The following is a 12,082-nucleotide window of genomic DNA, read 5'->3' on the forward strand; positions in this document are numbered from 1 at the left end:
AAGACTGTCTTCATATACCTGGAGTGCTTCAAGCTGTAGCCTGTTTTGGGTTCCAGGTCTTGCTGAGTTGCCACACGCACAGTCAGAAACCGTACTTATTGACATAGTTGATTTGCTTGTGGTACTTTACTTTTCTACAAAACACTGGCTTCTGATGTAACAATGGATTAATCTTCCTTTTAATAAAACTATTGTCATTCTTATTTGGTAGCTATATTTAAGAGTCACGCTTTCACCACAAGGGAGATATTTGACTGCCTCTTTGCTATTGGTTTGTCTCCATGTATGTTTACTTGTTACTTGTGATATCGTAATGACCAGATATCTGCTTTGTAGGGTTGGTTCGTAGTTGCTTTCTGGAGTATAGTTCTGTTACCTGCGTACTTGAGAAATTACTACCAGCCAGTTGCTACAGGTAGTTCCTTTTATGGCAAATTCTCATACAGGAGGGAATTGAATTTTGTGTGTTACAACAGCTTGATTTGGAGTCAGTTTTGCTCCTGGAGATCTCAACTACTTCTTCTTCCATAGCTACAAAGTCCTATAGTTTATGTGAAATAGCCAAAAAAATGCATGAATAGTGTCGTTCAGAGGTCAGGCAGCATGAATCTGACAGTGAAATCCAGTGGATTCTACTGACTAACTGCATCCAAAGGCACATGTACATACAGTAATACATGTATATAAACCCTTTGTTTTTCTTTAGAAGAGACCACTCCACCAGAATGCAGAGTGGATTTCAATGTTATCATAACTATTCTTTTGCTGAAAGTGAATCTTAATGACATTTGTTTACTGTTTCATAGTAAGCACATTGCACAAGTTACTGGAAAAAAATAATTGTTTCTGAGAAATGATTCTGAGTCAGACATTGGCAGTAGTGACATCAGAATACATATTAATAGAATATGTATTTTTGACTTTGAATGACTGTTTCATTGCCCTAAAATACTTTCCACAAGAATAATCTCATTTTTATTTATAACATATATTCATCTTCAAGTTATTCCAGTACTGGCAACTCTCAGCCTAGCCTAGCTTTGCATTTTATTTTCAGCACCTCTGTTTTTCTAACTTGTATTCTTTGCTTCAGATAAAAACAGAGTTGCCTTGTCCTTGCTGAATACATGGCCAACAGTTTGTTTATGCAGGTATCTCAAAGCAGGCTCTACACACACTGCAGGAAGTAGGTCAGACTAGTATATCTTCAAGCTATATATAAGCTTTGTATATATCTAGCCTGCGTAGACAGCTTACATATTAAGTCTCTTCAGCATGCAGTATAATGCTACAGTAAGAAATTTGAAACCATTGTGAGGTCAAAAATTGCTTGTGCCATCTATGTGTTCACAACCAAAATGTGTAGATACCACCATGGCTTTAGATTTTATTGTATTGTCTTGAACAGGAAAAAAAAGTATGAAGCCAAAATGACTTCTGTGCATGTTTCTTTTACTTCTACACATGAAGAATCTTACTTCAAAGAATTATGGTAACACTCCAAGAGATTGAGGGATAACTGCATATACAATTTTTAGCTTTTATCTTTCCTTGAAAGTAGTCATCCGCAGTGAACTGTTTAGTAGTTTCAGATACTATTGGAAGACAAAATAATGCAAGTACAGATGCCCAGCAAACTTTGCATTGATTTATCATTCAGTGCTGACTTTAACTGTTATTTATCAATATTCTTAATTTATGCCAGGCTACAGTGCACTGATTCTGTAATCTGGATTTGGGTCATAATTTCCAAATGCCTTTCCTTGTCATATTACACTAGAAACTAGACAGAAAACACCTCCTTAGCTGCCAAGCAAACAAAGTGTATTCTAAGAGGCAATATAAATCAAGAGCAACAAAGAAAATAAATAGAATTGGTCTCAAGCTTTCTCAAACTGAATGTCTATGTGTATTCTGGATGTCTGGATTTTCACTGATGGCATGTTTTCTTCGGAAGACAGGTTTCTACTATCTCTTTGCAGTCAGGAGAACCCAAATCTCAAACACAAGATATCTTAAGTATCATTCAGGCATGAGTACCAGTGTCTGGGGGGGGAGGGGAAGAGAGCAAAGTTCTGTTAAATACAATCCTTCTCTCAAAGGTTACTACATAATATTTACATAAGAAATTGAGAAGCCAGATTTTTTTTGTTTTTTTGTTTTTTAAATCATCATAGTGAAAATTCTATTATAGTAAATAGATGAATGCTGTGCTTTTCAGGAACTATCTTGAGCTGGTGGCCAATTCAATTGAAGACTGGGTGAAAGAAGAAGAAGTGAAGTATCAAGAAGAAAAGATGTCTAGGGAAATAAATGCTCTTGAGCAGGGAGAAGGTATGACAGAAAGACCATCTGAATTTTCCAACTGTGCTGTCAAAAAGCCTGGCTTATCTATGAAAGCTACAAGTGGGTATAGTTCTGTTTTATCCTAAGAAACTTATTCTTTGTGGTAAGTGCTGAGACCCGAAGCTGTTTATAGTAAAATCCCGTACGTTTTTAACAGGGCAAGCATGTCATCTGTATATACATAAGCATCTTTTGAAATTAAGTATATTTACTTTGCGTTCTCCTTCATTTTGTAAACCTGAGTCCCTTCACATAAATATACATTTTTCGAGACCCGTTTTTAGTTAATGGAGTTATTTGAAAGTTTACATACAACTATGAATCTCTGTTACATGACTGAACATATAAAGATATGAGCGGTTATTGAAGTTGGCAACTTTTTTTTTGGGAGGAGCAGGACAAAAGCTGGAAGTCAGAAGCTGCAGAAACTAAACTGGAATTAACTAAACTGCAAAGCAAACTTTAATTACAAGCAGCATTTTGGCTATTGAAAAATTGTAAGCAGTTTATGCAGTAAACGTTAAGCAGGCAACACAATCTTGAATACCAATACTGACAAAAAAGAGCTTTTGTCCAAATTTTTCCTTTATGTATTTAAATGGAATTAAGAATGATCTGTTATTTAGCCTTTACTCACTTTCTTTGAGAATCTACTTTGGAACCTTCTGGCACTGAAGATTACCATTTACAAAAATCAGATTGCCATTCCTTAACTAACTTAATGCTTCTGATTATAGCTTGAGAATCAAATGGACAGTTATGACTCTAGAATTGTATATTGTGCCCATGTAGCTCTCCTGTTTGGGGCTTAATCAGAGCTAATTTTCTTTGTAGTGTCTGATATGGTGCTGTGTTTTGGATTTAGGAGGAAAATAACATTGACAATATCACAGTGTTTCAGTTGTGCAAGCACTGCTGAGCAAACTGTTTTTCTGCTTCTCACACTACCCTGCTAATGAGGAGGTTGGGAGTGCACATGAAGCAATGAGGGAACACCACAAGGACAGCTGACCCAAACTGACCAAAGGAACATAAGGGCCCCCAGTTATGAATGCCAATTAACACTAGTTGTGAGAGAAATTTCTTCTAATCTGAGTGTCCTATTATATCTTCAAAAATATTCAGCATTGACTTTATTCTGCTTTCATACTTGTATATTTACTGTTTAGTGATGTCTATTTTATTTACTTACACCTTTTTTATTTTCATTTATGACTTTTTTTACATGTATTCAATTTTCACATATTTATGATTACAGTTATTCCTCCTTCTTGTCTCAAAGACAGCACATCAAGACCTGAAAGCACAATGGACACCACTCTAGAATCTCAGTCTATCAATGAAAGAAGTCAGTTTATTAGAGAAGATTCTCTTAAGGTATGGCAAAAATGTATGTTTCTGAAAAGGACTTAATAACACTGATTTGCCAGAAAGGCATACTTTCATTCTTATGTAAACTTATGCATACTTGCACTATCCATTATGCTGTGTAGATCTAGCTTAACTGATACTGCACTTTCCTGGGGTTCTTTTGACTCTTCACAGCCATAGTGTATCAAACTCACCTTTTAACAGTGTGCAGTGCTCTGCACTTTAAGTACTGCCACTGGAATGTAGCTGTGAAATGGTGTTAATCAATTCCTGGGTACTCAGCTTGATCTGACACAGCTCAAGTTAGGCATTAGCCTAACTTGTAATTATGAGTGCTTATTGTTTCTTCCACAATGGTGTTAGTGCTTTGGTGTGCTTAGAACATAAAATGCTAACCTGGAAAATGTCGGATGCCTTATGCTGTCTTCTTGATATAAATTAATAATTCTGGTCTCAATACTTCTTTCTGTAAAAGAATAAAACTATTCTATGTCACATTTTGGGAATGAATTCATGCAGTGATTTGTTCTGATACAGTAATAAACATTATGGAAAAGTGAACTAAAAAAATGAACGATGACTGTGTAAGATAAAAATTATCATCTGATGTATCTCTTTTGGTCAAGAATGATCCTGTGAACTGAATGTCAGTAATTTTGTGCAGAATATAGTATGTAATAGTGTAAAACTGTAGACAAGTTATGAAAGTATTATTAACTTAGAAGACCAAAGGAACCTACGTTATTGAGTTTATTTACTCATACCCTTTTCACATGTGAAATATTGTGGATTAGAAAGTAACTTGAACTCCCAATATATAATTTAGGCTAGTAAAGAGAAACAGAATCAATTACTAGAGGAAGAACGACTTAAGGAAGAGAAAGAAGCAAAAAAAGAAAATTTGAGTGGTAAAATGAAAAGACGGGAGAAAGTAATATGTGAAGAAAGCGAAGGTTCCAATAAGAAATCGTCCAAAGAGAAGCTTAAGGATGAGCCAGCAGAAGTCCCTGAACCTGAGGAGGATCCCAGCATCCCAGAAACACATTCTGAGAAAACTTATAAGGTAAAGAGTTGTATTATTTTACCACATTAGGAAAGTGTCAGCTAGTTATATAAAGCAAAGATTAGCAAAGCTATAGTTCATTATGAAACTGAAATTCAGGACTAATTAATGGTAACTAGGTCTTGTTTAATTCCATCATTTTAGCATCAGATTGATTTCTAAAAGTTTTGAAATGCAGTTTCTGGCATTTAAGGCTATCTTACACAATACTATTTAATTAACTTGGATGATTTTTAAATGTGTATGAAATGAAGATAAATTAATCAGGAACACAAAACTAATGTCAGTGTTTCCATAGGATGAGTTTTGACTGAAGAAGTGTGTCATTCATGGGAGAGAGTAGGAAGAGGGAACATAAAGACCTGTTCCAATTCATTTATTTGGTGACTGCTAGACCTGGCTGAAGTTTTGGCTATCCACATTGGAAATCAAGTAAAAAGAATCCACTGTTTCTTCCATTTCCTGTTTCAAAATTCATGTCCTTGGAGTGCCATAATACAGGCTATTCTGCCTGTTATGCTAACAGAGAGAGATTTCTTACTGGGGGAGCTCTTTATTAATTGTATCCAAATGATTTTTAGGCAGTTTGCACTGGATTATATTTGCAGAATAAGCCTTACGTCCAAGACTGTCGTTCCACGGTTTTCTTCTCCCTATACACCAGGAAACTATAGACTTGAAAAACAAGTATTAGACTAGATATTCCAAAAGCAATATTTTGTTGCAGTACTGGGAAATGACAGTTATGGATAATATCCTACTTCTCCTCAGAGCTTTCTGGATGTCAATCTGTGAAAACAGAAGATTCAGATTCATGGAAGTATTCCCTATTTTCTTTACCTACAACTCTGAAATTTAGAGAATGTAAATAGGGAAGTTAAGAGTTCCTTTTTGGCACAAAATTCCATTTTCTAGATGTAAACAATGGTTATGTACTGCAGATAAAGTGACCTGCCTGTGTCAGTATACTTTAGTCTCAGCTTACTGGAGTCCACACTACAAATTCATAGATATCTAACTTAATAGTCTGAACTTGCTTGAGTTCACTCCATGTCTGAATTCCAAAATCTAGGGCTGGAAATCACCATGCTTATCTGGTTTGGTTTTGACATACATATGTCATGGCATTGTAATTTGTATTTAATCTTTTTGTATTGGGCCAGAACTTTTCCTCTTTCATTTAATAAGCCACCAGACTACTTGCTACTTTTCAGTTCCCATGGTGGCTACATACAACTGAATAACCAGATTCTCCACTCATGTGAAACAAGATACTTCAGTTAGAAAATGAGGTATTACTCAGTATTAGAGTAACATGCCATATTTTTGTAAGAGGTAGTGGGATTGATGCCCTTATTCTCCACCAAAAAAAAAACTGTCATGTGGTTATCTAGATCAGTCTATGTCCATGACAGGGGAGCAGTGGGCCCTAAAAAAAATAAATAAATAAAAATGGGAAGGGAAAGAGGTAGAAAGATGGGAGCTGATCTCAAGGAAACAAACAGAGCAGTGGCAACAATCTAAAGAGGAAAACTTATTTTACTATTATATCTGAGTGCAAGATAACACAATATAATACAATCTAATTGAAATTAAACCTAATAGATCAAGTAAAATAAGAGAGAGGTTTCCAAAACCAAGAAACCTACTTCGAAATTGAAGGCGCCACAGCTTGGAAGCACACCCAAACCCACTGCCAGGCAGTGTGAGAGAGAGCCAGCATCACTTCTGTGATGTATTTCTCTCTCTGACCATGAGGTCCTCTGGCACGTGTAGTTCTTCTTCTCTGCTCCACATGATGTTATGATATGGAATACTGTATAGTCATAATTATAAAGTGAATGGATAGCCAGAGGGTATATAAGAACAGACTTACCAATCTTGAGGCTCACAGTCAAGATGGATGCTCACCACAAAAACTCCTCACAGGAGCAACCTCTAGAAAGAGATGCTACCTTAGTGGTGGTCAGCCCTTAAATGGGATCTAGGAGAGGTGGAGCAAAGCTCCCCCCCTTCTGGGAGCACAGCTGAATTACCTTCACCTGTGCTCCTTGCTTGCCTCAGATGGTTAATCAGAGGTCCAGGCTGTGATCAGTAGTTTCCCATACAAATACCAATAGCAAAAACTACAAAACCATGACAGTATTTTTTCTAAAGTTACAATTAGATTTCTGAGCAAGAAATATTTATCAGAACAATGTTAGTGTGATTATCTGTCCTTTGTCTCCTTTACAACTTTTGCCTTTCTCATTTACCCATAGTCTAAAACTTGTGTTTTTTCAGTTTCTTGGTTACAACACAGGGGAGAGTCTCATTCAAGTATCTGGAATCAATCACTATTTTTTCCCATCTGATGGAGGACAGATTCAAGTGGAAAAGATAGAGTTTGTAAGAGGTGATTCTTTTACTCTTTACACTTTGCTTTGACTCATTTAATAACTCATGGTGAAGTTTCTTTTATCTGTAAAAGCTTTTTCACTTTTCAGTAGTATAAATTTTGTTAAAGATATTGTGACAGTACCATGTAATTCTGTGTTAGATTTTGTTATGACTAAAGTTTAAGTTTTGCTGTAGAAAGTTAACAGTTCATAAAGTATCAAAAAAGAAAAAAAAAAAAAAATCAGTGGTAGCCAATGCAATGTATTACATGAATGCATATCCTAGTCAATTGTCCAGTGTGAGTAACAGGGCTGTTCTGCAGTCTATTGGTTCTAACTGTCCGGAACTTGCTAGTGCAGGCTTTTCTGGGGTACAGAAATCAGTACTGAAGCCTAGTGAAAGCAATAATAGTATTCCATTGCTTCGTAGGACTAACTCTGGTAAAGGTGAAAGTGGTAAAGGACAACCACAATTTCTTCATTCATATCACAGACCCCAGGAAAGACTTAACAGAAACTGAAGTGCATGAAAATAATGAAGAACAGGAAACTGCATCAGGTTAGTGGGTTGACATTGCTGATAAAAAGAATTAATAGTTTGATGTATTTAGTAGTTGGTTGTAAACCTGAACAACTAACATAAAAAGTAAATAAGAGTTTGCATACTGAATTCTCTTTTTAATATCCAGAATAAATTTCTGCTCTGAAAGAGAAGTATTTCTGCCTTGAACTGAGTCTACTTTTGTGGGGCATACAGCTGTAGAATTAGTGCTTCCTCAGGATCTTTGATGTTGAAACATATCCGTTATGCACTTCAGCTGTATCTATTGCTTGTTGGCATGTTTCTGAATGACACTCTGTATTGGTTTTAAATGTACAGATGGAAACAAAATGTACAGAAGGTATATAAGTGAATGAGTAAAGGGAAAACTCACCAACGGTGGTGCCTTGACTGAAGCAGCTGAGGCAGTCCTCCCTGGTGAGCGATCTCCAAGAGATACTGCTCCAGTGGGAGTCAGCCCTTAAATGAGGTTTCAGAGGGGATGGAGTCAAGCTCCACCCCTTCCGGGAGCACAGCTACATCACTCTCACCTGTGCTCCCACAGCTGACCCCATACTTGCCTCAGCTGATTAATCAGAGGTTCAGGCTGTGATTACCAATCTCCCATACACTCCACCCCTTCACAGCGTGAACCAATGATTAGGTGAGTTTTCCCTTATCACAGAGACCCAACGCGACGCTGATACAATTTCCCGTCGCACCGAATGCTGATGTTATTCAAATGATGATTGGATGGGTATTCACGATCTTCCGTGGGCCAGTGCTTGATAGATGTTACTGGAGACAAGCCATCTCGAGGTGCAGGTCCATTTGTGTTTCATCAGTCCACACAAATTGTTCTCTGATGGTCCTAGAGGCTTAGAATCTTAGGGAGAGTAATACAGATGTTTCAAGGGTACCAGGAGAGGAAGGTCTGCCCTCCAGGGCAAGATACAGGCCGTATTCTTGTCTTGGGTCAATACTTCTGCTCGCACCGGATTATGTCCCGGCCTCCGATACCATACCCTCTGGCCAGATATCTGTGGCTGTATAACTATATCTGGCACCAGAGGAGGAGTCCTGATCTGCCATAGGGACATGATGGGTGTCCCTTTAGCAATAAAGACCGGAGTATTGACCACGATGTCAGTAGGCCATGTACCTATCACCGAGGGGGTAACTGAACCTCCCACCTCCAATAGTCTCCCCCAAGGTGCAAGTAGGCCACACCACTTGGGTCCTACTTGCACCTTCCAGGGCCAATTTATCTTATGGATTCCTGGTTTTAGATTCTCAGGGGCAGGGAGCAGAAGATTATTGTCATTACCAACCTGCGGTTTTACCTCATTATCAGCACCTGTAATTTGAATCCTAAGAGGGGAGGCCCATATAGTGTGTAACATTTTCAGAGCACTGGGTCTGCCATCCCGAGGTCTTTCGTTCAAGTCCCGCAGGGTTTCGTATAATCTTTTTGTCCACCCCTGCAGGGACTGGGAGTCTGTCTTCAGGGCAGCCTTAAGAATACCATTGTAGCGTTCAATAAGGCCTGCCCCTGTTGGATTATATGGCAGATGGAATCGCCATTCAATGTTGTTCTCTTCTGCCCAGCGCTGTATCATCGCTCCAGTAAAGTGAGTCCCTTGGTCGCTCTCGATGACTTGAGGTGTCCCATATGCAGACATCAGTTTAGTGAGTGCCTTAATTGTATATGCTTGATTTGCCTTTGGTACGGGATAGGCTTGCAGCAGTCCACTTACAGTATCAACGCAGGTCAGGGCATATCTCGCCCCCTCAGACCGAGGGAGGGGCCCAATGTAATCAACCTGCCATCTCTGAAGAGGACTATATCCTCTAGCAATGTGGGATGTTGTTTCAGGCAACGGTCTTGGTCTCATCTTCGAGCAAGCGTCACAGTCCTGACATGCTTGGACGATATCAGATAGCTGTACAGGCAGCCCCCATGCTTTAGCAGCTGCCCACATTATCTTTTGTCCAGCATGCCGTAGCTTCTGATGTAACCATCGGGCAATATTTTCGGATTGTGAATTCCCAATCCATCGAACTCGGGCCAGTGTGTCCGCTTCATCGTTTCCTGGTGACTGCAGGGGTTGATGACCAGAGACATGGTAGACACATACCGTCCTGTGTTTGACTGTATTCCAAATGTCTACCCACATGTCTTTCCCCCAGATCGGTCGGGCGTGGATAGTCCATTCCTGGGTAGCCCACTGCGTAATCCACAGAGTAAGCCCCCGGTACACGGCCCAACTATCCGTACAGATGTTCAGGATGCCATCACCAGGTTCTTTAGTTATAACCATCCACACGGCTCGTAATTCTGCCCATTGGCTGCTCTGACCATCCCCCTCATCAAACCAGATTGTCTCAGTAGAGGGATGGTATGCTATAGCTCGCCACTTGCTCGGGTTGCCTCTGCTGGACCCATCCGTATACCAGGCATCTTCAGGAATAGGATATCTTCCTTCCTGAACGGGGCTCTTCTCTGGTGGAGCGACCATTGGTTCTTTCGGCGTATCACTGCGATATGTCACTGGGCCTAGGATCTTCTGTAATTCCTCCTTGAGTGGAGACGAAGACAGGCTGCTTCTTTGACTTAGATAGGCGACCCATCGTGCTACCGTCTGTGCTTGGGCCACCCCTGTCTTAGGAAGGTGAGTTAGATCTCTTACCCACCCCTGGATCGGTAATGTAGTTTTAACTATAACCTCTGCTGTTTGCGTTATTGGCTCTACCGCTTGTAACGCTGAATAGGCAGCCAATAACTGTTTTTCAATCATGCTGTATCTTTCTTCTGCTCCGTGCCAAACCTGAGACCAGAATCCAATGGGGGTTCGAACAGAACTCTGGCGTTGCCACAGGCCCCAGCCAAAACCATCCTGGGTAACATGAACGTCTAGTTCAGCTGGGAGGGTCGGATCAAATATACCCAATGCCTGGGCTTGTTTAACTGCCAGCTTTGCCTGTTGGAAAGCATCTTGTTCTACCTTCCCCCAGTTCCACGATTGACCCTTCTTGGTAAGCTTATACAATGGCCTCAACAACTGAGCTAAGTGAGGTATAAAGGAGCGCCAATACCCCAATATACCTAAGAACTCTTGTAGCTGTTTCGATGTTGTAGGGACTGGGAACGCTTGGACTTTATCCACTACTGCACTGGGTAGTACTTTGGTTTTTCCGGACCAAATTACTCCCAGGAATTTTACAGATAGCCCCGGACCTTGCACCTTCTGTGGGTTTATAGCCCACCCTCTCTTCTGCAGATAAGCTATCAATAAATCTGCTGCTTGTCTCACCGCCTCTAATGAATCGGATGTTAACAGGAGGTCATCGATATAATGATATAAATTGACATTATGTGGCTTCTGCCACTTAGCCAGATCACGCGCCACCAAATTATGACAAAAAGTAGGTGAATGCACGTACCCTTGCGGCAGAACCTGAAAAGTCCACTGCCTGCCTTCCCATGTGAATGCAAACTGGTCTTGTGATTCTTCACTAATTGGAATACTGAAGAATGCATTCGCTAAGTCTAGGACACAGTGATACGTTTTAATTTCTCTACTTAGTGTGTCCATTAGGGAGGCAATATTGGGTACGGCTGCATGAACGGGCGGCGTGACCTTGTTTAATTCCCTGTAATCTACTGTCATCCTCCATGTTCCATCCGATTTTCGCACTGGCCATATTGGGGAGTTGTACGGGCTATGTGCAGGCCTTATAATACCCACTCTTTCTAATTCCTGTACTGTTTTTGTTATTTCATCCTGCCCACCTGGGAGTCTGTACTGTTTTACATTAGTAATCCGACGTGGCTTGGGCAGACAAATAGGCTCATGTTTTGCATGGCCTCTCAATATTGTCTGAATTGCCCGGATACTAATGCATCTCTGCCGCAACCGGAACTCTCCCACTGTTGTGTGGAGAGCCAGACCCCACAAGATATCAATTCCCAATATGTACTCCGGAATTGGAGCAATAGATACCTTGTACTCCCGTGGTGGGAGGCGCCCAACCCCCAATTTTACCCAAGTTTGGGTGACTGGAACGGTCTGTCCCCCAAAGCCTCCAATCATTACTTTGTTCCCTCTGAATTTTGTTGGGTCTCCATATATTATAGATGTTTCCGCCCCAGTATCAACGAGGGCCATAACCTTCTGCACATTTTCTCGGGACCAATATATTGTCAATTCCACATAGGGCCTCCGGTCCCGTCTAGAGGCCCTAGGGTGACTGACGTCCCTCATCACGCCATAAACTGGGCCAGATTCAGGTCTTTTACCTCTGATGCCTCTGGTACTGTGACCCGAGGCACCTGAGGTGGCCTCTTTTTCCTATTTGGCACGATAAAGTCTTCTAGATTCC

At 40.2% G+C, this 12,082-nt stretch overlaps 1 protein-coding gene across 1 annotated transcript in view; it reads left to right on the forward strand.

Moving 5' to 3' along the window:
* SPAG17 (sperm associated antigen 17) overlaps window positions 1-12,082 on the forward strand; it is a 103,110-nt gene that overhangs the window by 50,704 nt on the left and 40,324 nt on the right. The window contains exons 18-22 of the mRNA XM_072326554.1: window positions 2,222-2,334; window positions 3,629-3,723; window positions 4,544-4,780; window positions 7,064-7,175; window positions 7,589-7,717. Coding sequence (XP_072182655.1) covers window positions 2,222-2,334; window positions 3,629-3,723; window positions 4,544-4,780; window positions 7,064-7,175; window positions 7,589-7,717 — 686 coding nt within the window. The remainder of the gene's footprint in view (window positions 1-2,221; window positions 2,335-3,628; window positions 3,724-4,543; window positions 4,781-7,063; window positions 7,176-7,588; window positions 7,718-12,082) is intronic.

This window comes from Excalfactoria chinensis, chromosome 1 (genome assembly GCF_039878825.1).
Source record: "Excalfactoria chinensis isolate bCotChi1 chromosome 1, bCotChi1.hap2, whole genome shotgun sequence".
NCBI lineage: Eukaryota > Metazoa > Chordata > Aves > Galliformes > Phasianidae > Excalfactoria > Excalfactoria chinensis.